Source organism: Acanthopagrus latus, chromosome 21 (genome assembly GCF_904848185.1).
Source record: "Acanthopagrus latus isolate v.2019 chromosome 21, fAcaLat1.1, whole genome shotgun sequence".
In the NCBI taxonomy this organism is placed as follows: Eukaryota; Metazoa; Chordata; class Actinopteri; order Spariformes; family Sparidae; genus Acanthopagrus; species Acanthopagrus latus.
In genome coordinates this window covers 10,355,470-10,379,398 of record NC_051059.1, presented here as the reverse complement: position 1 = coordinate 10,379,398, position 23,929 = coordinate 10,355,470, and the positions used below count along the sequence as shown (strand labels likewise).

At 41.7% G+C, this 23,929-nt stretch overlaps 1 protein-coding gene across 5 annotated transcripts in view; it reads right to left on the bottom strand.

The window, feature by feature from the left end:
* Positions 1-23,929, bottom strand: part of pde4ca (phosphodiesterase 4C, cAMP-specific a) — a 56,366-nt gene that overhangs the window by 17,791 nt on the left and 14,646 nt on the right. The window contains exon 1 of one of the 5 annotated variants that reach the window (XM_037084588.1): positions 23,464-23,729. The exons of 2 other annotated variants lie outside the window; for them this stretch is intronic. In XM_037084588.1, coding sequence (XP_036940483.1) covers positions 23,464-23,537 — 74 coding nt within the window. In that variant the 5' untranslated portion in view covers positions 23,538-23,729. Of the gene's footprint in view, positions 1-12,437; positions 13,428-23,463; positions 23,730-23,929 lie in introns of those variants that run through there. 2 more of the 5 variants (XM_037084586.1, XM_037084587.1) reach the window with 2 other exon arrangements.

The window sequence follows — 23,929 nt, the reverse complement described above, 5'->3', positions numbered from 1 at the left end:
TGTTCTCGCATCACGCTTCTGTCTCTATGCAGCTAAATTTAGTCTTCCCATGCATGGGGAGTAGACCGAGAGTGGCAGCAATGCAGCTAAAAATAGACTTTCAGGTAAAGAACAGAGCCCTCCCCTTCCCCTCTCCCTTCTGCCTCTCTGCATCGCAGAGCAACAGATTCTTCCCTCCACCCATGAATATTTATGGTGAAGTTTCTATTTGAAGCCCATGCCGAGCTAAAATTAGATCACCGATAAAAATATCGCCCACGACTTTCCCTCACTGCTGCTTCACTTCCAGTTCTCTCCTCTTTCTCAGGGGAGTGAACAGAGAGTCCTGACTTACTGATGACACCAGACTAGTTTTGAGCACAACAATATTCTATCTCTGCACTCGCTGCATAGCAGCATACAATACATAATTCCCGACAACGCCATCACAAAGATCCCCCTTGGGAAAGAGGACTTCAGTGGAAACAGTAGCATGAACACGTGGTGGTTGACGACAATAAAGCAAACAATGATTTCAAAATGCACATGAGGATGAATTTGTCCGTACTGTGCAGATTTGTTTTTTTCTATTTTAGCGTCTGTGTAATTGCATTATATTAAATTAATGTTAATGTACGAACCCACTGCAACCAATCACACAAGGGTTCGGATGAACGTGCAAATTAAACCACAATCTAAAATACAACACACTATTGTTGTTCAATTATTATTTTTCAAGTATTATTTTCTTATGGACGTTTTTCTAGTGATATTCATGCACTACTATTGCAGGTTGCAGAAGTGTACTGAGAAACGCAGCATCCTCATCTAGTTTTTCATTTGAGCAGCATCAAAATCGCAAACGTGCTCCAAACGTGAAACCAAAAACTCCCCCCTCTGCCTTTAGCATATACTTCACAAAACTAATTATGTCAACTGAGGCATTTTGTATTTTTAAGAGGTCAAGGGTCACGTTCAGGCTGAAGCGTACATGCCATCCGGACAGGAAGCTCCCACACAAGCGCTGTGGCTGTGTGGACGGTCGGTTTTCTAATACGACTCTATTGTCTTTGTGTCTTTCACATGCCAGCCAGTCGCACCCACCCACACGCCTCTTCTCTCCTTCCCTGACACCTTCCTCCCTCGCTCACTTTCTCACTTTCAGCCACAACTGATTAAAAGAAACTCAACACAATGTGATCTTTTTTTGTTAAAAATAATCCCGTTGAGTGGGAGGGTGTTGTTTAATATGCTGGCAGATAAACTTGTTTGTGAGTGATGGCTGATGTGTGTAGTGAGTGCTGTCTGGGGAACTGAGACAAATCTACAGTCTGCAGTCACTCAAGAGGACAGATCCCTCTACTGGGCTCTAGTGATACTGCAAGAATGGGCCAATCTGCAAATATACAGTAGTGCTGAAACAGTAGATTCATGAGTCGATTGAAAAATAATTTTAAGGGACAGTTTTGATAATTAATTAAGTCTTTAAGTAATTATTTGATCTAAAAGAGCCGAAAAGAAAGAGTTCTGATAATCAGGTATTCGGTAATCAGTCAACCCTTCGTAAAGAGAAAAAAATAAAGAAAATATGTGAAATAAAAACTTGAACAACTCAGTTTGTTAGTTTGCTTGTAATCCTATTTCAAAATTAAGATCAAATTGAACAGATGATAACTTTAAATTATGAGTACAGCCTGTTGGTGAGACAGATAACAAAATCAAATTCTATAGGCAGAGAAGATGAAGAAATCTAACACAAAATAAGATTGGATAAAGTTAAACAGATTCATCTGAAGTTGGCTTCTGTGTCTGCACACAGGGCTTTATTCAGATCTGCCTCAAAGGCGCACGCACACACACACGCACAAACACACCTGATTACTTTCAAAAGACAAAAGTGGAGCCAACATTCCTGAGCATCATAAAGCCTTTTGCATCGAAAAAAAAAAAAAAATGCGGAGAGAGAGGTGTGTTACAGCGTTTTGTTATTCAAGTGGCTGGCTGGTAAGAGGTGTGATTGATGGTAACCTGTCAGTGGCCCTGATACCCGACACCCCGCCTGCGTCACCGCCTGTCACAGCAACGTCAATCCCATCTGGGGAGCATTAAAATACAGGAGCTACGGGGCAGAGCGAGAGGGGGAGAGACAGAGAGATAGGCCTGTAAACCAGGGCAAGCTGTCATCTGAACCTTCATTCCTCATTTGCAGGCCTTTGCTGTGACACAACCAGAGGTAGAATTTGTTACACCAGAGCCGACTCGCAGGACCGGCTCGGCCGTTTATTCAAAAGAGGGCAGGGAGCATGTGTTACATGTAACACAGATCTCCTCTGGTGACGCTCGAGAGTACTGTATTTCCTTATATAACTTGGAATAATTCGGCTTTCGTGACAATGAGCATGTTAAAGCAGTTGGAGGCAAAGTAAGAACTTTTTTTTCCCCCCGCCATGGTCTATAATCTAGGCTGTATGTACAGTATCTGGCTCACATCTACACATGAAGCATGAAAGAAGTTCTGAAGTTAACAAGGATTAGGACTGGCCAAACGAGACCACAAATTTCACACCAGCAGCTGAGCGCCTACATTCTGAAGCTCAGCACATGCAACAAAGTGAACTGATGATGAACCACAGAGCTGGTAAATCTGGCCACATCAGAGGACAGACTACCGCCATTTCAATTTCACAGTGACATTATGTGTGTGTGAGTGACTGTGTAACACAAGAGTCACGGGTGTGTGTGTGTGTTCTGGGATAAAAGCTGTGTGGTTGTTTTTTTCTGTGGCCCCTCACACAGAGGGAGAACCACCCTGTTTGTTTGTCTTGCCCTTCCTCTCCTTTCCTGTAACAGCATATTATTTTTATCGTGCGGCAACCTGATGGAGGTGGTGTGTTTTTATGTGTATTCAGTCAACCTACATCAGAGGATTAGGATACAGGGTATGGATATTATTAGCATACTGGCGTGCAAGTCGTCATTACTAATTCATTTGTCATATCTAATGACTAGTAATATTCTGCATGACCATATGTTACTGTTCTCTTTTTCAAGATTTAGTTATGAGCAGGATCTCAATTTAATATGTGTAACATATTCTGAGTTAGAAACTGTACATTTAAGGTTATTTGGACAGTTTTCACTCTGGTTGTCTTGTGTTTTGTAACATAAGAATAGACGAGGACTGTCTAAAGCGGGGGCCTGCAATAAGGTTTGGTATAGCTCGCCACATCTTTGTTGTGGGGGAAAAATATATATGAAAAGAAATTTAGAATATAAATCGCTGTTTCTGCTGTTCTACTTTTTGATGAGTAATAGTTAATTTTTTTCATAATCTGAGCACAGCAGGCAGAGTGAACATGATTCTAGGACTACGGAAGCCCAGAGATGCAGGTGAAAACAACAACAAAAATATCCTGGCAAAACATACAAGAGTGAAAAAATTGACTAAAAGACTTAAACAAAACACAAGATCATCAGATCTTTTTTTTTTCTAACTTGCCCTATTGGCTTCTGTACATTATTATTTCTAAATAATAGAGCACAATAAGCGCTCGATTTGGGCCTGTGGTCTACCATCACGTTTCAGTTTTTTCCCCCTGGAGTAGACCATATTTACATTGTGTTATTAAGGGAGAATGACATGGTACGACAACCTTTAAGGCCCATACACAACAACTAAACCGTACTTTTTATCAACAAGCAGTAATTTGTAGGTTACTAATGGAAAAAACTTAATTCGAGTTAATGGATTTGTAGTTGTAGAATATGGTCATGGAGACAATAATAAGTGCTCTATTATAAGTAATAAAAAATTAGTATGCAACCAATATGAATGCTACTGTAATAAGCACCTAGTTCATGGTTAACATGTGTAACTGAAAAAGTGCTATCACTTAATTCGCAATAACCTTATTTGATCCTTATCTAAAACATGGTTTAATCTCTAACAGCAGTCTCGCTGACAGGTTGTCTTGTCTTCTTTGCCATCTTGTGCATATTTTTACAATGCAGTATGAACTTTGATCACATTCATTTGCCTTGTGGCTGACATACATGTACTGAAAGATCTTCAAACAATTATCAGAATTAAGAATAGCACAAGTATATTTTGACATTTTGGGAAATATGCTTATTCACTTACCCGTGGAGAATCTCTCTCATGTCATTATAACAAATGTGAAGCTGTGGCCAGGAGATAGTTAGCTTAGCTTGGCATGGGAATGAACAAAAACCAAGTGTAGAGAGGTAACTCCACCATGTTACAGAGGGTACTGTTACAGCTGGAACAAAAATTTCCGAAAACTTATATCAGTTCTTGGCTGGATTGGCTCTTCAAACTTTCAGCAACTGCTGAGTCGAATCTATGTGTTTACGCTGAACAGATATAACATGTTGGACCCAAATGCAAGACACTCCGAGGCAGGCAGGTCACAGAACAATAAGTGAGCTTAAATCCAACCAAAGCTGTTGGAGTAATTAGTGCGGGAAAACAGACAAAGACAGGAAGTGGAAAGCAAAACATGACACATGAAGGATGAACCTTCAACATAAAACAGGAAATCACAAAATTTAAACTCAGGACAATTTTGAGCTTTATAATTGCAGGTAGGCAAACTTCGTGTTTCCTGTCTTTATGCTTAGCTAAGCCCACAAGCTGATGGCCGCAGCTTCATTTTGATCTCCTCATCTAACTCTCTGTACGAGGACAAATAAGGGTATTTCCCAACGATTTTAAGTGTTTTCCTATCTGATTTCACTGGTACAACTCCTGCGTGGGCGGCAACATGCAGGAAAACATTAGTTCCGTCTCCCAGCGGCCCCTGTTTGTCCTGTTGTCTCTGTTACTACCTAACTCGCCTTGTTTAAAAAATATGAGGGAAATCACTGCCCTCTGCATATACATGTAAGCTGTAGATCATCCTGAAAGCATTCAGCAAAGTAACACCGAATTTAAAAGTAGAGTTCTACTGCTATCATTTCATGAATAGCAGCACAAACAATAACCTTTCAACCATTGTACCATTTCACACCCGACAAAAACAGGGCCGATATGTCAGCGTCTTTATGTCCAAATGATAGCCAAGTATAGACATTATGCAACTGCGATATCCATGTATGTTCATTGTTCAGAATCAGGCAGTGAAGAATGGTTTTATAAAGAATGTGAGTGTGCACAGTGTTAGCTGAAATAACAGAAAGGCAGGAACACGTATTCACTTCACTGACCTTTTTATAAAACAAGAAGAGTTATGAGACAGACTGTATAATGGCACTAATTTGTATAGAGCTAGTGATGTGAAGGACACCGCATTGTTTCTTCTGTTTGTGTGTAGACTAGAAGTGTTTGGCACCGGAAGAGGGAAACTTAAGATTTCCTTGATCTAGTCAGAGTTTATTACCAACCAGGAATATTCAATCATTGAAGAAAATAAGATTGAATGTGCAATTGTATCAAATAGAGTCAAAATAAATGGATCTTTGCCAGTGACAACAAGGCTATGTTTGTTTTTCCATAGTGACACACACACACACACACACACACACACACACACACACACACACACACACTGGCAGTAATCTAACTTACTTGTTTCAAAACCAACAGCTGGTCTGTAAATTAAACGTTTGTGTGTGTGTGTGTGTGTGTGTGTGTGTGTGTGTGTGTGTGTGTGTGTGTGGTTGCTGACTTACTGTACTTAACTCCGTCCACTGTGATTAAATCAGAACAGTTTATTTTGCTATGAACTGAACAGCTAAAAGCAAGAGACAGACAGAAAAAGGAAGACAAAACTAGCATGTATGTGTGTGCGTGTGTGTGTGTCTGTGCATCATATGTGAACTGTATTCTCAGTGTTCCCTCTCTGACGACTCTAATCACCGTCTCAGAGCCCAGCCCTCTTCCTCAGATCTTTCCTTTGGAAAACAACACAAGGCCATTATGACGCCTGTCCTGGTGGACGTGGAGCGCCCGCTGACCTGAGGAGGGTGAACTGGCTGCTGAGGACAGTCGCTCTGTCATCACACAAATCAACTCATACATTCTAAGAACTAGTTTGGTACTGGATCATGATTTGGGTCGAGGTCTACTTGTTTATTTCCCAGTGGCAGAAAGAAAGAGACTGTCGCGTCTATTTTATATAATAAACTTGTGATAGCTGCTGTTTTTTCTCTCTGTGCATACACTCTTATCAGCCAAACAATTCAAACAATTTCAGTGCAGTCAAATTGTTGAGAAATGCTTTCTTTGTTTGTGCCCATTCAGTGAAATCAGGCCTCTAAATGCAAACCATCAGGTTCAAAAGCCACTTTTTGTATTTCCTCGAGTTAAAAAAAATCTGATCTACACAGTAGCAGTGGCACACAATCATTTCCAGCAGGATATTATAGTGCCGCAAAGAAAACGGTGAAGTGAGAGAAGCAGATTTGGAGTGAAATTAATACAAGTGGTGGGTCTGAAGGTGAGAAGAAACATGAAGAGAGGACGTGAGGGGCGGAGAGAGAAAAGGTTCAGAAAAGTTCAGAACCGGCTCTATAAAAGTGTTGTAACATGATCGGGGAGAGGTATTAATGGTCAAGGCTCCTGAAGCAAGATGAGACCACAGAGAAAGACGGTGACAATATCACTTAAACATGCTGAACCTTTCTACGCGCCCAGTATGTGGCTTTGTCATGCTAGTATAAATGAACTTGTTGCAATTTCAATTCAGACAGTATTTAGAAATTCTTCGTTCTAAAAGTAGAGCTGAAGGAAATGAAAAAGTGCATTGAAGAACTATAACAACATGTAACAACCATCTGAAACTCAATATGAGCAAAAGCAATGAGCTTGTGTTGGACTACTGTCGTATGTCTATTAGTGTGTAAGTTCACCAAAAGGAACAACAAAATGGTCCGATTCCTTGTGTTTGCTCACATGCTTAGCTGATTCTGACAGAACCTAAAGAAGCTCCTGATTCTAAAACATGGATCCTTCACACACAACCTCAACTTGGCGGCACAGAAGATCTCTACAGTCAGAACAACTTCACGGTGAACAGCTAATATTAGCGTCTGCAATTACATGACGTCACTGTGAAGCTGACCTTTGACCTTTGAGTTAGAAACCATCATCACTTCATCAAAATCTAATCCGTTTATGCTCTAGTCCAAGTGGACGTTGGTGCCAAATTAGAAGAAATCCCCTCGAGGCGTTGCTGAGATATTGTGTTACTAGAACCTATCGCAGCACGGAAGCCTAAAAACAAAATGACTTCGCCCTAACTGGTCAGCTAATGTTTATTTTCAGATTTAACTTCATATGATTTCTAGAAATTCCACAATTAGTCTTGTTCACAAAGCGATGTAAACTTGATTAGGATATTTTTAAACTGAACATAAAATGCAGTTGATAGTTAAAGCCAATCAAATATTCATGCCTGTGTTATCAACAGTTTCTATGGTCTACACAGCGTCTTCACCAGTGTCATTCAGGTACAGAACAAATTCAAAAGGAACTGTGATATCATGAGAGCAAATGAAGCAAACATGTGGTCTAAATTTAAGTGTTCATACTGCAGAATTTCAACATTTAACACACGTAATTGCACAATTATTCTGTCATTTCTAAGAAGAATGGTTCTTGCGCGCTTGAGTCTGGAAAGCTCGTTACTGGACAGTAAAGTTGTGGGGTTTTAGAGAGAGCATTCAGTCCATAACGCCTGTCACACTGCACTCAACCATGACTTAACTCAGTGAGTGAACGTTACAAATGATGAGCTGTGTGTGTGTGTGTGTGTGTGTGTGTGTGTGTGTGTGAGGCCAGTGGAACTGATGTTTGTGAGGCAGTCAAATGAGGGTCCGTAACGCTCCCTGTGGGCCAGACCACCATTAGAAGCCACTGATGATTTAAGAAACGCTTTGGAAACACTTTCAGACACATTTATTACAACAAAATGCTTTCTGGCTGTGATGCCTCTTTCCCAGCACCACAACCAGTGACAGTTATGCTCCATGCAGGGCATGGGATGACTTCATAATTTCTGCAAATAAGGAGATTCATGTGCTGTGACTGAAAGCTTGGATCAATTTATCACGGCCGCATTGACCTGGCAAATTTAGATAGCAGTTGACCTCTGGCACAAGTGGTGTGTGTCTATGTCAAACACAAGAATTTATGTACACACACTTATCTGCAACAAGGAAAAAATAAAAAGCTGGTTGACAGGGCTTGGCGTGTAAAACATCGGAGTGTGTCCAACGTTCGCACTTTTGATTTTGATGAATCAAGCAAGATGAAGATTTGTCCTCTTCCCCCAGGTTGAACTGACAGGAGAGAGTATTGGGTTTCTAAGAAATGCATTTCTAAAGCTCAGCCTCAGTTACCTCACTCACATGCAACCCGCCAAAACGGCTGTCTTTGTAAGACTCTTAATTCATATTAAATTACTCGGTGCATAAATCACGCTGCCTCACTCCCAGACACCCAACAAAGCTCATACTTGTATTTGCTGTCAGTGGTCGATTTAGAAATAATCTTTCGCATTTTTTCCCCTTCCCTGGCTGTCACAAGTGTATAATGCTCTGTGTCATTGCCACTTCATTTTAGACTTGGCCTTCTGCAGACAGAGCTGAGGGAAATTAGATCAATAGCCTGTGGAAACACAGCAGGCTGTAAATGGTGGGAGAGCAGAGGGGAGAACATTGCTCAAACTAATGGAGCTAATTAAAAGGCATTTTATTTTCAATATAACATCTGAGTATAGCTTCAGATCTGTTGCAAAGAGAATAATTTTAATTTAACCAAACTGTTACATTTTTAATTTAATATATTAAAAGAAACACTATGTTATTATGGATCCCACTGCTTTTCTTGCATGCAAATCTCTACTCCTGTTGGTTGCATTGGTTAGGCCATTTAAGTCAAGCACAGAAACTGTAGCGTGCATAGCTCTGGGTTTTTTTTTCTTCTTTTTCTTATGAGCTGTAGTTTCCAAGGTAAACACAATCTGACACATCCAACACATTGTGCGATTATTACCATCTTAGTTTAGCATGTTGGCTTGCTGACATTTGCCAATTAACACTGAACACAAAGTACAGCTCTGGCTGAGGGGAATGCAATTAGTTTTGCAAGTATTTGCTCATAAATCAAACAATTTGGCACATTAAAATGTGTACATGACGGTGGTGCTACAATCAAATTCAAGGGATCGTTAAGTTTAGTATAGGGCAACATGAATCTAAGTACCAAACAGCATGGTGACACCCACCCATAGTAGTCAAAAAAATTACACAGAAAAAAACACCACAAATGTCAAATCTGTGGTGGTGATAAAGAAAATAAAAAAAACTGAGGATCACTGAAGTCATTAGGATACACTGTACAACATTTCATTGCCATCCATCTGTTAGTCATTGAGATATTTCAGTCTGGACCCAAATGGTGGACCGACACCCTCGAGCTGTTCCATCATGTTATTCTGAGCTGACAGATACAGTCAAATTAAATGGGCCTTAGAGACGGCTTTCATGGCCTGCAGCACATTTAGGGTTCATAAAATTGAAATCAAAGGATAGATAAATGCAGCAGAAATACATCCAAGCCTTTAAGCTGCTACTGTCCCAGCTTCTTCTGAAGAAATCCTGTCTATCTGTCCTCTTTCAGGCAAAACAGGTGTTACCTTTGCAGCTGAAAGTTGAAAGGAGAAACCAATAACCGCCACTGGGCAACATAAGCCATCACTTCTCAGCAAATAGCACGCTGTGTATCAAAAGCAGATGTACCCAATACTTCAATTTGGTAACTGTTGCACACCAGGTACACGTAAAAAACATGCATCCCCAGGCCACATATCCATCTAAGGAGAAAGGTGTGCTGCTATCTGGCTGTTGTCTTCTGTGGCTAACTGAGATAACTGGGCTGTAAATCACTCGCCAAAGACACGCAACACGCTCTGTGTCTGATGTCAAAGCTGCAGATTTATAAGCTTCCTACCACTGCATGTTCATCTTGTCAGCTATTCTCATACCTACGATCAGAATGTATCTTATGCATTCATGAAGAGCTCCGGCTGGCATGTCTGAGCGGGCTATTAGACACTTTATGTCGAAAGGTCAGTGCCTTGGCAAGAAGGAAAAAGAAAGAAGGAAAAAGTCAAGAGGAAGTAGAGCGAGAGGAAGACATTACAACATTTCACAAGCCATAAACGCCGTAAACATGTACCGTCTAATCAGTTTTACACTTATAAATAGAGCTTTAACTTTAGAAGTCTTGACTTCTAAAATATGTGATATTAATAGATTCAAACACGGGCACTGACAAGGCTGATAACCGTATGCTTGCCCCAGCACTCTGGCCTGCTTTTCCTCCAGAGAATAAAATGGTGGCGGTGATTGTGGCTCCGACAGAGTTTTGCTCTTCCATCACCATCACCAGTGTGCCCTCAAAGATCAATACCTCATCTCAAATATAGCCCCAGCGTCCCTGCCTCCGAGGCTACGAGCTCTCCTCCACAAGCACGTCAAAGAGGTCATCTCATAGAGACGAGAATTTCTGGACTAACTTCTAGAACCACAGGTGGAAGTAATCTGAGCGGCAGTTGGACAAGTCACAGTCCGACATGCTTCCATATTTTTGCTTCACAAGGGGAGATTTTTTGCTTGTTCAAGGGCACAAGTTAATTACATTTCTTGGCATGGGTCTCGGGGGAATTAAATTCAAGGCATTAAACAGATTGCTGCCCTTTAACATCCGCCATGCTCACGAATGTTCTGCGTTACATCTGATAAACAAGGATCCTGCCTGAGAAAGACGACGGATGAGCATAATGTAAACACAGCTTTATCTCTGAGACGTCCTTCACGGCCTCCCCACTGGCAACGAGGATTTACACGTGAAGCGGCAGAACTTATGGTAAACTTTTCCTGCGAGAAAATCTGCGGAAAGGACACTGGCATTAAGGCCACATGGAGAGCCATGAACACGGACAAGTGTAGGTAGTCTTATGTAATAATGTGATGGATGTGTGGACAGCACACACTCAAACACACGCATCATTTGTCTTCAGTGATTCCTTTTTTCACCAGCACAGAATTCATTTAACGTGAATCACCATCTTTTTTTTTTTGTCTGACCCTTTGTGGTTACAGCGATTTGCTCATAATGAAGACATGCCTCAGCCGCTTAGTTCTATTTATTAGCAAGTTCAGTTTTCTGTTTTGTATTGTATTTAACATTTCTTTTTTCTATTTACTGGTGCTGATATGCTTCCGTATTATCTATTTCAACTCAGCTGTATTACCCTCTGTTAAAATGTTGACTTTGTTTGGATGGACCTTGGTGTGACTCAATAAATAGAGAATTTAAATTAAAAGTTGGTGTTTCTTTTACACGTCATAGCCCTTAACTTGGTGTTTAGAGACATAACAGACTGGCTGCTTACAGCCGCAGTATAAAATCCATGTGAACGAGACCACCATGTGAAATCTCTCAAATCAGTGGCCCCGTTAGAAAAAAACAAACATTTAAATACGTTTTACCTCCTTAATAATGTCAATCAGCTGGATGTTTGCTAAACTTTCAACAAGTTTTGCAGATGGTTAATAAAACCGCAGGCACCGTACAATCGCCTTTATTTCTATCTCCTACACACATTAGAAATTACACATAATCAGACTTCTGCTCGCTTGTCACCACATTTTTTTTTTTTTTTAAAGTCCTGGCTGAGCTACATCATACAGTACAACCACACCGAGTTTGTCTTCAGCCACAAATGTGATTTGGCAGGACTGTTCATGGCAGAATTAACGGAGTAATTTAAAGTTCCATGGAGGGCTGTTTCTTTAACCACATGCAATACAAAATGTGTTATTTTCACTCAAGTTCCCTTATGGTGACTCTCGTTAACAGCAGCTTCAGTATGATTAGATATCTGGTGTCTTTTGTATAATGACAGAAATGAAAGACTCCCTGGAGCAGCGCCTTATCCAACAAAAAAGTGGTCAAGAGGAAATACGATAAAAAGAATATTTTGGGAAATGCAGATATGAACCAAAAACAACTGATAAGGGCCAAGGAATGTTTTTGTAAATATTACAGCTGATAAAGGAAAAGAAAGCAGACTGCAGATTTTAGATAATGACTCATAAAAGATGTTCACAAGCTCAAAAAGACAAATATAGATACAATATAGTCAGCCCTGTACGGATCTCCATCTTTCTGTTCCTGTTACACACTGATATAAGAAATTATCCTTTTTATATATTTATGGATATCATATCATGAAAAGTAAATGCCTTTTTGCCAACTGAATCATGCTCTTTACTTCATATATAGCACTGCACAATATATCAGTATATATTCTGTTCCACATGCTGTATTGTGTGTATGTGTGTGTTTGTGAAAGAGATGAAAAGAGACACTGACAAGCAGAGAAAGACAAAAGGACTGAGTGAGAGTAAATGAGATGACTCTTAATTACCGCCTGCGTCTCTGTATGATGTCAATAGGCCTGTTGACAGCACACGGCGATCCCCATATGTTCCCACTCCTCACAGTGATACCCCGCTCCACGGAGACACAGAACCCACAGTTGGTCGGCACACTCATCTTTTCTCTCGTCTACTCTCTGTTTTAACTCGTCCTCACCCTCCTCTTCTCGGCCGCTCCGCTGCTCTCCCTCTCTTGGTTCTCCTCAGCTTGTGGCTGCTCTCATCCCGGTCAAACCCGGCCCGCTTCCTCGTCGCTCTCGCTCTGTCGGGCTGTCCGGCTCTCCACGGCTTCCCAGGAGTTCTCATTACCTCTGGCGGGAGTGGACACCAGCTCTAGGACCGGTGGCTCCAGCGCGGAGCAATGATGCAATCCATGCTACTGTGTGCTGCTGGAAATCTCCTTTTCCTTGAATGATCTGAATAAATTAGGAGTGCGTCCCTTTTTTTTTTTTTTTTTTCCTCCTGAGCACCTGAATTCCTCATGCACACCTCCTACTGCCAGTCTGTCTGCCTTGCAGGCTGTAGGAAAAGCTTTCCATCACTCTCAGCAGAGGTCCATTAATCGGTCCCCCATGTACATCTTGTCTTTGATCCGGGTCTAAATGTGGCGCAACACCGCTGCCCTCTTCCCCCTCTCTCTTTCGGTCTTTCGGTCTTCCTGCTCTCTCTCTCTCTCTCTCTCTGTCTGTTGCTCTTCTTCTGTTTCTCTCTCTGCTTCCTCCTCTCCCCTATGGCTGCAACACCTTTAATCTCCAAGCAAACAGACCTTTCTTTTCCCTGGGCAAACTTGCTCTCCAGCTGTATTCTGTCACAGTTGCACTGCGTATATGTTGTTTTTGTCCGAGCGCTCCACCGAATGTGCACAGAGCTCTTAGACGTGTGTGTATGTGTGTGTGTGTATGTGAGCAACGGAGTGTGTGCGTCAGTGCGTATGTGTGTGTGTGTGTGTGTGTAGGCATGTGACTGAGCAAGTGTCTGTGTATGTGTGTGTGTTTGCGGGTGTGTGTGTGCATCACACACAAGGGGGAACAAGTTTCAGAGTGAGGTCAGAGCTGAGAAAGGGGGCGGGATCAGAGCCAGCATGGTTCCTGCCTTCCTCAAATGTTTTAGCCATTTTAACCCCTTCCTACTCCCTCTCTCACTCTCTCTCTCTCTCTCTCACACACACACACACACACACACACACACACTGAATTCCTATACAATCGTACAACAGCGCTCTCCCTTCGGCCATGGTACCATTATCCTCTCCAGATGGACTATGTATTCATGTTTGTGCGTGCGGCGCGGATGTCTTGTCTGCTTTAGGTAAAGAGATTGATGACAGGATGAGTATGATAGGGTATTATAGTAAGTAGCTCTTGGGACACAGCTTGCTGAGAACGAAGAACACGTACAAACAAACAGACACACACACACACACACACACACACACACACACACACACACACTTACCCTTATACAGTATGTACTCATGCACAGGCTTAGGCATGAGCATGCAAGGTCACCCATGTCCAGGGGGCAGTGTATTTTTGAAGGCCAGAAATGTGAAAAGTAAATATGAAACCTAAGCTGGTCGACCTTCTGTAGGCTTCATATGAAAACTTAAACAGGAAATATTTGACAAGAGATCAGTAAAACGAGACCGGGGCCACGAAGCTTGAGGCTGTGTTCCCAGAGACGGATGAAGCCTAGCTTTAGATTTTTCAACAACAGAAGAAGAGTTTGTAAAATGTAATTAATGGGCTTTTCTGACAGCCTTCAGTTGATTTGGTGTTGCCAAGTCCGTGTGATAATTTGTATATATTTGTGGTATCACATTGGGTGTTGAAGACTAATTTTTCATCTCTTGACTGAACCCCTCCCACATAGTGTGCATTTGACTGCAATAATAAAGATAGGCCCTACATTGCATTTAACAAGTTCGATAGTGGCCATGTTCTTTGGTCTGTCAACAGAATACAAAAAAGAAAGTGTGAGGACTGGATGAAACCCTTTGTTTATCTTACCTAACAAGAGCTACAATCATTAGCATACCTGGCTAACTAGCTTAGCTCCCACCGTTGGCTCCTAACCTAAAGGCTTTTATGCTTTAAAAGCCAAGGAACACATCATTAATATTAGTTTGTGGTGTTGAAGAGACAGTAAACAACAATAACTTATGACTAGCATAAACGTGAAATACATACTACAGGAAACAGTGTAGCATCAAAGAGGAGCTGTGTGGAAGCCTGTCCTGGATACTGTAAGAGTCTAAGCTCTCGTGAGCGGCTACTCTTCAGCAGCCCCGCCATGAACGATACAAAGCAAGGGCTACATTTATTTAAGACATCAGTTACTCAACAACATTTATCATCCTGAAAGTGAAAACAAGCTCCTTGAAACCCCATCAGCCCAACAATGTTATGCTGAAATTAAATGTGACTACAGTCTGTATTTTAGCTTCATCAAGTTCGTAATAACAACACTTAAAACAAGAATGTCATTTTAAAGTGGGTCAGCTGCAAACACTGAAGCCGAAGAGGGGCTTTTCAACCGGCCCATGGAGCTAACATTAGCTTAATTAGCTTGCTGACTATAGCAGGGAAAGATCTGTAAGTGTGCCGTCGTTTCAGCAATAATAAAGGTCTCTGGCTAGGAATTAGAAACCTGCTGCATCTCTGTCCGAAATGAGGAACCCACTGTCAAAAAAATGACTACGAATATGGAGCAAAAGGTTTGCCACCGCCATTTGCTATCCAGCTAGCTCTCACACACAGAAAACATCTCCATAAATGGACGTGCGCTTCAAGCTAACTCCTGCAGTTTGACATGGTTCGATTAAACTGGCGAATCAATCGATGGCATCAGCTCATCGCTATGGAATTCACACGTAACGTAAGGGGGAGAGTGAGCATTAGCTGAGAATCGCAAGGAAAGAGCGAGAAAAGAAAGTTCAGTGAGTGTCTTCAACGTGAATCAGGCCGCTCTCCAGAGGCAGGAGAGTTTAAAACGCATCACAGGACCACTGCTCCATTACCAAGAAATGTGAAAACGTTGCTGTGGCTTTATTATTCAACTTTATAAATATGTTGGTTGCGACGTACTGCGCAGAAAGCTTATGACTGTGGTATTTGCCCTGAAAAAGCATTTAATATAATCCTTCAATATAAAACAAAGGTTCTGTGTCTGTAGCACTCAGGAAAAACTGCCATTTAAGGAAATCTGAAGAGGTGCACGCACAAGAAGGGCCAATCAAAACCACTAACTGAACCGAACTACAGTGCTGCTGTACGGTATGGCTTTTATGGAGCCCGAATTCAACAGCAACAGTTTATAAATCCAATCACACGGCTACAGTGAATGAAATGGAAGCTATTTGGATTGTGCAGGATTGACTGTGCAGGAACAGAATCACGATCAGGCCCCCTCGGGGTTTAATAAAGAGACTCTACCTCCGCTATGAAGTCTCTCACTGTGTTTAGTTTCCTGGCCTTGTATTTACATTTATCTCGTGTGAGTACGTACTGTACAAACATTAACATCTTATCTGACTTTGGACTTGTAAAAACCATCCCCAGTGTCCTGATGCAAACCGGATGAGGAGATTCGTGAGCACCCGCATTTTGACGCGCTGTCATGACAGGAAAATTGTTCTCATGTGCAGTTAGATGAAGTGCTTAAACAACACGCTTCGAGAGTCTTATCCTTTGTTATTTAGAGTGGACATGCGCACACACTTAGCGACACGCTCACATACACACATACTCATAGGTTGGCAGCGTACCAGAGGACTTCACAGCGTCCAATGTATCTGCGTCACCAGGGTGGAAGAGAGAAGATGTTTGAGGAAAGGCAGACATGAAATGTTTAGCTCTGCTCAGTGTCCTCACATCTCGTCTTTAGACAGTCGCGCTCTAAAGCGGCCGAACGGCACGGCCGAGGCGATTCAGGGGTAATCTCTAAAACTCATAAAATAGCGCGGCATCATAAATTCTGGCTGACCTTCAATTGTGGGTTTAATAGTCCATTATTTGCAAAGGGGCCTCATGACATCATATGCTGGCTACATAAAGGCATGGTGAGCATTCCTGGATAACGAGCTGTTTTGAAGTCAGCGAGGAGCGCTGTGTGTCAAGAACTGTTGCCCGTCAGTGGACATGCTGACACAGATTCATTTCCACCTTCTTGTTGACCCCTGAGGACCAATTACGGTCAAACAAAAGGAAATGCGCAAAAAGATAAAATAGCATGTAATAGCATAATCAGGAGGGAGTGGCATATTCTCAGGATAAAAAATGGCTGCTTTGAGTTTAATTTGATGTGACGAGTTTTTGACATTAACTGGGTCGGTATTGACTCTGCCTTCTAAAGCGATGTCAATCACTTTGTGTTTGTTTCTTTGCGTGAAATTAATGTACATAGTAAAATCCGACAAGGTTGCTTTACTGAAAAAATTGAGGAAACCAATTACCTCAAAATTACCAAGTGAAGTAGACTAATAATTTGAAGTTGTTACAATGTTTGGCGTGTACAACTTGAATGTATTAGTATAAGTTGCTTGGTAATTATGTTTTTCTGACTTTTTTACCTTAAGGTCAACTTTTAAATGTAGTGTGATCAAGTGTTATAATGATGCAACATCTTTCATGTTCATTGTTTTTAAATACATTATTTTGTTTGTTTGAAGTGACCGAGAGATGCAGAAGTTTTAAAAACTGAAAGTTTGATCTTAATGTTAATTATTGTAAGTTTAAAATGTGGCCAAATCCTAATTTGGAAATATTTACAATGAGCTGAAGGAAGTATCCACAAAACAGCAAATAAGATGGAAATGTAACACTTAACACTCAAGTGCATACAGCATTTTTTATCAGCTTATTTAATTATTTGTCTAACAGCAGAAAAAAGAATATGGCTCTTCTCTGAGTGATAGCTTGAAATGATTTGAACTCAAACTTCACCTGGGTTTTTTTTTTCCTTCCAGTACAGAACTGTGATGCCATGTAGTACACACTTTACTAATGTATTAATACTTCATCATGCTACACTGGAGGAAAGATTTACTGATCCTATTGTAAGACCTTAAAATAACCATCATTAATAAATGGCATATTTATAGTTCATTAAACCTCACTAAAAAGTTATTTCATTGTTAACAAACAATAAACTGTTTTGTAAACTATTCATTAAGCACTTGTTTTTGTAAACTGACATCTATACTACTTTGTAAAGGGTTAAAAAAAAAAAATACTGTGTAGTTCATCTGTAAACATTATTTTGATGACCATTATAAATTTGCAACTGATGTTTGAAAACCTTTACACTGCTTAATAAACTTGTAAAGCTTTTTTTTTATTTGTTAACAGGGAATAAGTATTAACTAAAGTTTTTTTTTAATTAAGTGTATTCTGCAGTAGAGTATTAATGCCCAGTTAAGTCAGTCTAAATGTGGTGATGCGTGTTTGTGCCGAGGAAACTGTTTTCTGCCACTGATAATGGAATATTAAATACACCAATAACATGTTTATGATTTCTATTAAAAAAAAAAAAACACTTGGGCACTGTTTATGAGGTTGTATGAGATAAAGAAAATGAGAAGAAGAACAATTAAATGCAATTAAAATTAAACAATACAAATAAGTCAAAAATAAGGTCACTGATCTAACTAAGAGTGTTTAATAATTGGAGTAAGAGCAGGGAGCTTAACATTCTCAGGTTAGACACACAGCCTCTGAATTCTCAACGCTGATGATGTCTCATCGTGACTAACTAAAAACAGTTGCCATACTTACAAGAGGGTTGCATATTTTACACCTGCTTCATCCAGATCTTATATTGTTGAAGCAGATGGTCTGAAACGTTCTGCTGTTCCACTTATTATGCCGGTATGAAACTTTTGTGTGGCTGCAGTTGGACTCATACATAATTAGAACTAATACAACCTAAATCACTACTGTCTACAGAGGCATTACACTGCCTGGGTAAATCAACTTCAGTACTACATTCTTAAAGCCAGAATGTTGTTATTTCATCACGTCCAAATGGAAACCTCCAACACTGTATTGTGCATTGTGATGTTTTACACGCACAGTGTCCCTTAAATGAAGCATTTTTCCTATCTTGGGAAACTAGGACCTCCATTAGAATTAAAAAATAACTTTTGCAGAGTACACAAACACACCATCACACTCACACATGTATGTACATGAGCAAGGCAACTATAGTTTTACCACATGAGGATCACCAGGAAAGATTATTATTAGAGCTTTGTTTGAGAAAAAGAAAAAAAAAAGTCGTTTCTCACTTGAACTGGTAACTTTTTGTATCCAGCAATGATTAAGCACAACAAGGACAGACTTGCAGCGCGCGACACGCAGCAGTGACTTTACTATCAAATTAAAGGTAATCACCACAAAGTGGGAGAAAATACATTTCTTCCTGGTGTACGTGTCATCTATACTAGTGTGTACGTAACAAAGCACCAGGTGTGAGCATGTGGCTGCTGCGAGCGGCCTATATTTAACTGAAGCTCTGTGATGTCAAACGTCATGTTACAGCCTGTACTATAGTAAAAGCTATCAGTGTGTCGCCTCATGATTCATTAGGCTGCCATCTGCTAGCATGACGGCGAGGTTTGGGGCTCGTCTGATTTGGGGATTGGGTGGATGACAGACTCGTGCGCACACATGCAAAATGCACACGCTTGCAGTTCCACTCGCACACAGATACGCTGCCCAATAAGGACGCGCACACATGGGAGTTCACCAATGCGTGCACGCGTACTGGGACACACATTAAATGCACAGTCAGATGGTCCGTGCGTGTGCACACACAGACGGCAGGTGGCCACTCCTTCAGCAGGGAGGTGTTTGTAGGAAAAAACAAGGGCCGTGAAATGCTCAGTCAGAGCAGCCACGTCACCACTTCATCTATCACTTATATACACTCAGACACGCAGTGTAGGCTACAGTTAGTGTGTGAAGTTTGTTTTACATGGACATTGTTCTTGTAGTAGGTCTAAGTACGCATAGCTGTATGAAGTTAATCCTATAGCAGGGCCGGCAGTAGTCTTGTTTGTGGCCAGGACAAGATGAAGGCCGCAGTGTTACCCCCCTGTCAGCAGCCCTGTCCTGTGGATCTACAATAACCCAAAACAGTCTTAATTCTTAAGAGCCGAGCAAGTGAATACAATGAATTCTCCATTTTGGCATCGTGTCAAAATGAGTAACTGATCATTGAGGACCAAAATGCATTTAATGCATGGGACGCTTTTTTTTAAAAAAAAATCTATTTATAAAATACCAAACTGGGAATTAATTCTCCAACACACTACTAAAAATAACTTAAATATCATGTATTACTGAAGGCAGTGTTTCACTCTAAATATTAAAGTGAATATTAATTCAAAGGACGATCTGCTTTTCGTAAAATAAATGTGCTATGTCTGTGATCAAGAAAATTTACATATACTAACATATTGGTAGTCTGGTGGTAATGCTCCTCTGTACTACATTAATAAAATACACCTCCTCCGCTGGCTGTAGTTGCCTCAAGTGGCTGATGTTTAAAACACTCAGTTTAAATGTAACGACCCGGTAAAGCAGCTGCATTGGTTTCAATGCAAGTCAATTTATTTATACAGCACCAGAATCACAAATTTATCTAAGAAGGCTTTTCAGCGTTACAATGAAAGAAATCACAGCGCGTCTGCTCAAATAACGTAAAAATCATATGGGGTGAGACAAGGATGAGATTGGTAACTTGCTTTCGTACTACTGTGGGGAATAAAAATGAACGCGTTTCAGCTGGAAGCCATCATCTGCATCATATTTCCCCCACAGGGAAAACAGGGGTAAACCTGACAATGAATACATGTGCAATGGGTGTCATGTATGTACAGAGTATACAGATGTAGTGATACAGGGTAGACAGGATTAAGTTAAAAAGATGTATGCTTAGTACTTTAAAGTGTGACAGAGATGTATGTCTGATAATCTACAGCCGCTATATTATTTGTTCCTTTCTCTCTATATCCAAACTGTTTGATCTGCTGGAGGTCACAGTGCTCAGCAGTCTCTGAGCATATCCTAGTCAGTCTCCCCCTCTAGTGGTTACAATGAACAGTCATCCTGAAGCTGCTGCGTTACAAAGTTAACACCCAGCACCAATGTCTGAAAAAATTCTGAGGATTCCCCCCCACTAAAGTGCATTCCTTCATCAGCAATAAAGTGAGACGTAACACTTTTTGATCTATCATTGTGTTGAGCTTAACTGCATAACAGATCTGAGACGTGTCAGGCATTTTATTAAAACTCTTTCTCATAATTTAATGGCGCCACGCAGCAGCGCGTCTGATCTGCTCATGACATAACGGTCTTCGGAAAGATTGTTTGAAAGGTCATTTCCTTTTAAGGATCAATTCTTTTTTTTTTTTTTTTTGCTCCTTTTATCGTTATCTGCAGTCTCTTGGAACTTCGGGATAAGGGAAAGACACCTGCTTCCATTCGCAGTGCGAGTATGAAATACAGTAACGATGATAGTTTTGAATTTCAGCAGTGTTAGAGCTGTCCCCGGCTGCTGCTGCTGCTGCTGCTGCTGCCAGCCTTTACAAATCAATGAGGCTCTGGAGGCGATTGGGGAAATCAGTCATGCTGAAAATATGGAGTACAGCAGTGACGCACACAGCAGCCAGCCTGCCACAGCCACACAGGCCCTATTGACTAATCTGGGTGTGTGTTTGAGGGGCGGGGGAGGCGGAGGGGGCTGGCATCTATATTGGGACCTCTGACATTGACACTGTTGCCCTTTGCTTGGATGGCCTCACTTGACACTTTCTGTGTTTTCCTAATTACCCTTTCAATCGCCATCACTTTCTGTGGCTCTTCCCTTTTTCACCACTTCGCAAATATCTCCTCTCACCCCGCAGCCCCGCTGTCTCTCACTCTGACCCGCTCCTTCCAGTCACTATCTCCGCGCTAAAAGCGGCACTATCTCGTCCCGCGTCCTCTCTATCACATCTTCACCACCCTCTTGTCTGTGCCTTCAGCTGTTTTGTCTAAATTATCTCTTTTCCCCACTCGCTCAGCCGTTGCGTCCGTCTCCCTTGCTTGTCTCTTCCCGTCAGTCTCTGCATTAGATAAATGGCGTCTTCTCAAACTGTCACCACACCAACTATCTTCTCGTGATACTGACTGAGAGCCTGGTCTGGCCTTAATGCAGTGACGCTGTGTTGTTTAAATGTGCCACACTGTCGGGGGGGGAAGCCATAAAGAGCATTGTTGAGGAGAGCACACAGTCATGTGTGTGAGTGAGTGTGTGTGAGGTGGCCAGAGGATGAATAGTGCCCTGGTACTGTTAGTACAAGTGAGGAGAAGAGCTGTCGCTATTGTGATGGATTACAAGAGACTGCTTTGTCTCAATGTGTGTTTGCGTGTGTTGCAGAGAAAATGATTTAATTACAAAATAATGTAACTGCTTCCTTTACACTAATTAAAGCCGTGCGACTGCTCTAACACCCCCACGTCAATGGTGTCTTCTCCATCACAGCGCAGTAAATGCATCATTGTCTCTGCTGGCCGAAAATGAAAAACAAGTTTGGAGCATTGCTTTGACCAAAACCTCCCAGCAGTAACTCCACTGCAATTTCTGTTTAGTTTTTGTTTTTTTAAGCCAGGAAACCCTGTACAAATCAGGTAAAGAGAATAAAGGGCCTGTGTGTCTCTGGCTGTGATCTAAAATCTCCTGCTTTGATCTCCTCATATGATCCAAACAGGCTCACGGCTGGAGGAGTTTGGATGACACTCGCGAGGCACATGCCTCATGCCCAGGGTTCAGAAAAGTTTGCCGCACCAAAAAAAAAAAAATAGAAACGAAAAAGAAAACTCCCACTACAGCTCTGAAAAGTTTTCTTCCTTGTCTTTGAGTGTAAAGACAAAGAGGACGATTCTTGAGTCTGCGGAGTGTTTGAAGCATTTTTTTAACGACGCATCTCCACACCTCTTTCAGCACTTATGGACTCGTGTCGGCCTCCAAATTCGTGTGTGTGTATATTCTTGTACATCATGTATTGAGTCTCTGCTTTTGGTCTCATAATGACATGTCCTGCAGGGATCTCATGACAGCTGTAGGAGATTTGATGTTTTTCCTGAATCCGGCCTGGTGATTACTCAGTTGTATCAACTTACAACTACAATTAAGCCAATCAGTCTCATCCGTGTGCAGACAAGAGGAGCATGTTACCGTGATTTATATCTTGGAAGTGTGCCCGTTTGACACATTACTTTATTCCTCTGTTTGGTTTCCTAGAGGACAAGATAGAAAACAGAGATTAAATCTGCTCCATCTGCCGCTTTCATGGGCAATTTTTCACCGAGCACTGACATTTCCTCGGTCCTCTTATGAAACCTGAAAAACTCCTGGGCCGAATGACGGCAGTACCGACACGGATGACTCGGCTTGGCTCGGGTCCACGGACCCCCAAGGAGGGCCCATCAGTGGACAGAGCCATCGATCCACCATGCGACCCCGAGGCCTGCGACGCCGACCGCTGCACCCAGCACGCCAACAGCAACACCCACCGGGTTCAACGCGGCACACATCCGATCATTCTGCTGATGTTTGATTTCTGGCATTAGCGGTTAAGTTAATCACTAGAAATCTTTCATCGCGATTGATTTCCACGCCACGGTTTTTCTATTCTAAATAACTTTCTTCTGTTTTTTGTTATCTACCTTCCACTTGCAGGATGCAGCTTGAAACATCGCAGCTAAACAACAGAATATAACACATGAAACCACCAGACAGACACCAACACAACGTGATACAACTGTAAACATGGTGACGGAGCAGCAGTGCAGCTATCAGCCGACTGCATATCATGTGCTTGAAAAGACAAAAACAGGCAACACTTGCCAGACACAGAGACAAGTGAAATCTGCTTTCCAGAACTTCCTGAACATCTGCATGCGCGTGGATCATGTTCCTGTCACTGTAATCACAATCACAGAAACTCTCAACACACAAGCGTATACGTACCCGATGCACGAGTGCCTGCGGCTGGAGAAGTTGCTTTGCATCTTCTTTGAAAAGCGCGAGTCTTTGTTCATCATTTTTTTGGCGGGTCGGAGAACAGCTGGGTTGAGTTCAGACAGGCATCAAAATAGCAGCTTTGGGAGGCGAGGGAGAGAAAAAGTGAACTTCTGTGACTCAACCAAAACCCCCATGCTGTCATGAATCAGGAGCTGTCCAAAGAGTCGTTTGTGGCCTCAAGTTCCAGCAGACAGGTCCCTCTGACAGGATGAAGCAGGAAGAACAGGTCCAAAAAAAAAAAAAAAACACGCCAAATGTAAAACAACACCGGGATGCAAAACACAACAGTGTCATCAGCTGCACCTGGTCAGAGCGAGAATGAAAGTTAACGCAACAGGGAGAGTCAGACCTGCTGAGCCCCCCCCCCCCCCTGTATTTATTAGATAAAAACTTATTAGCTAGAAGCGATTCA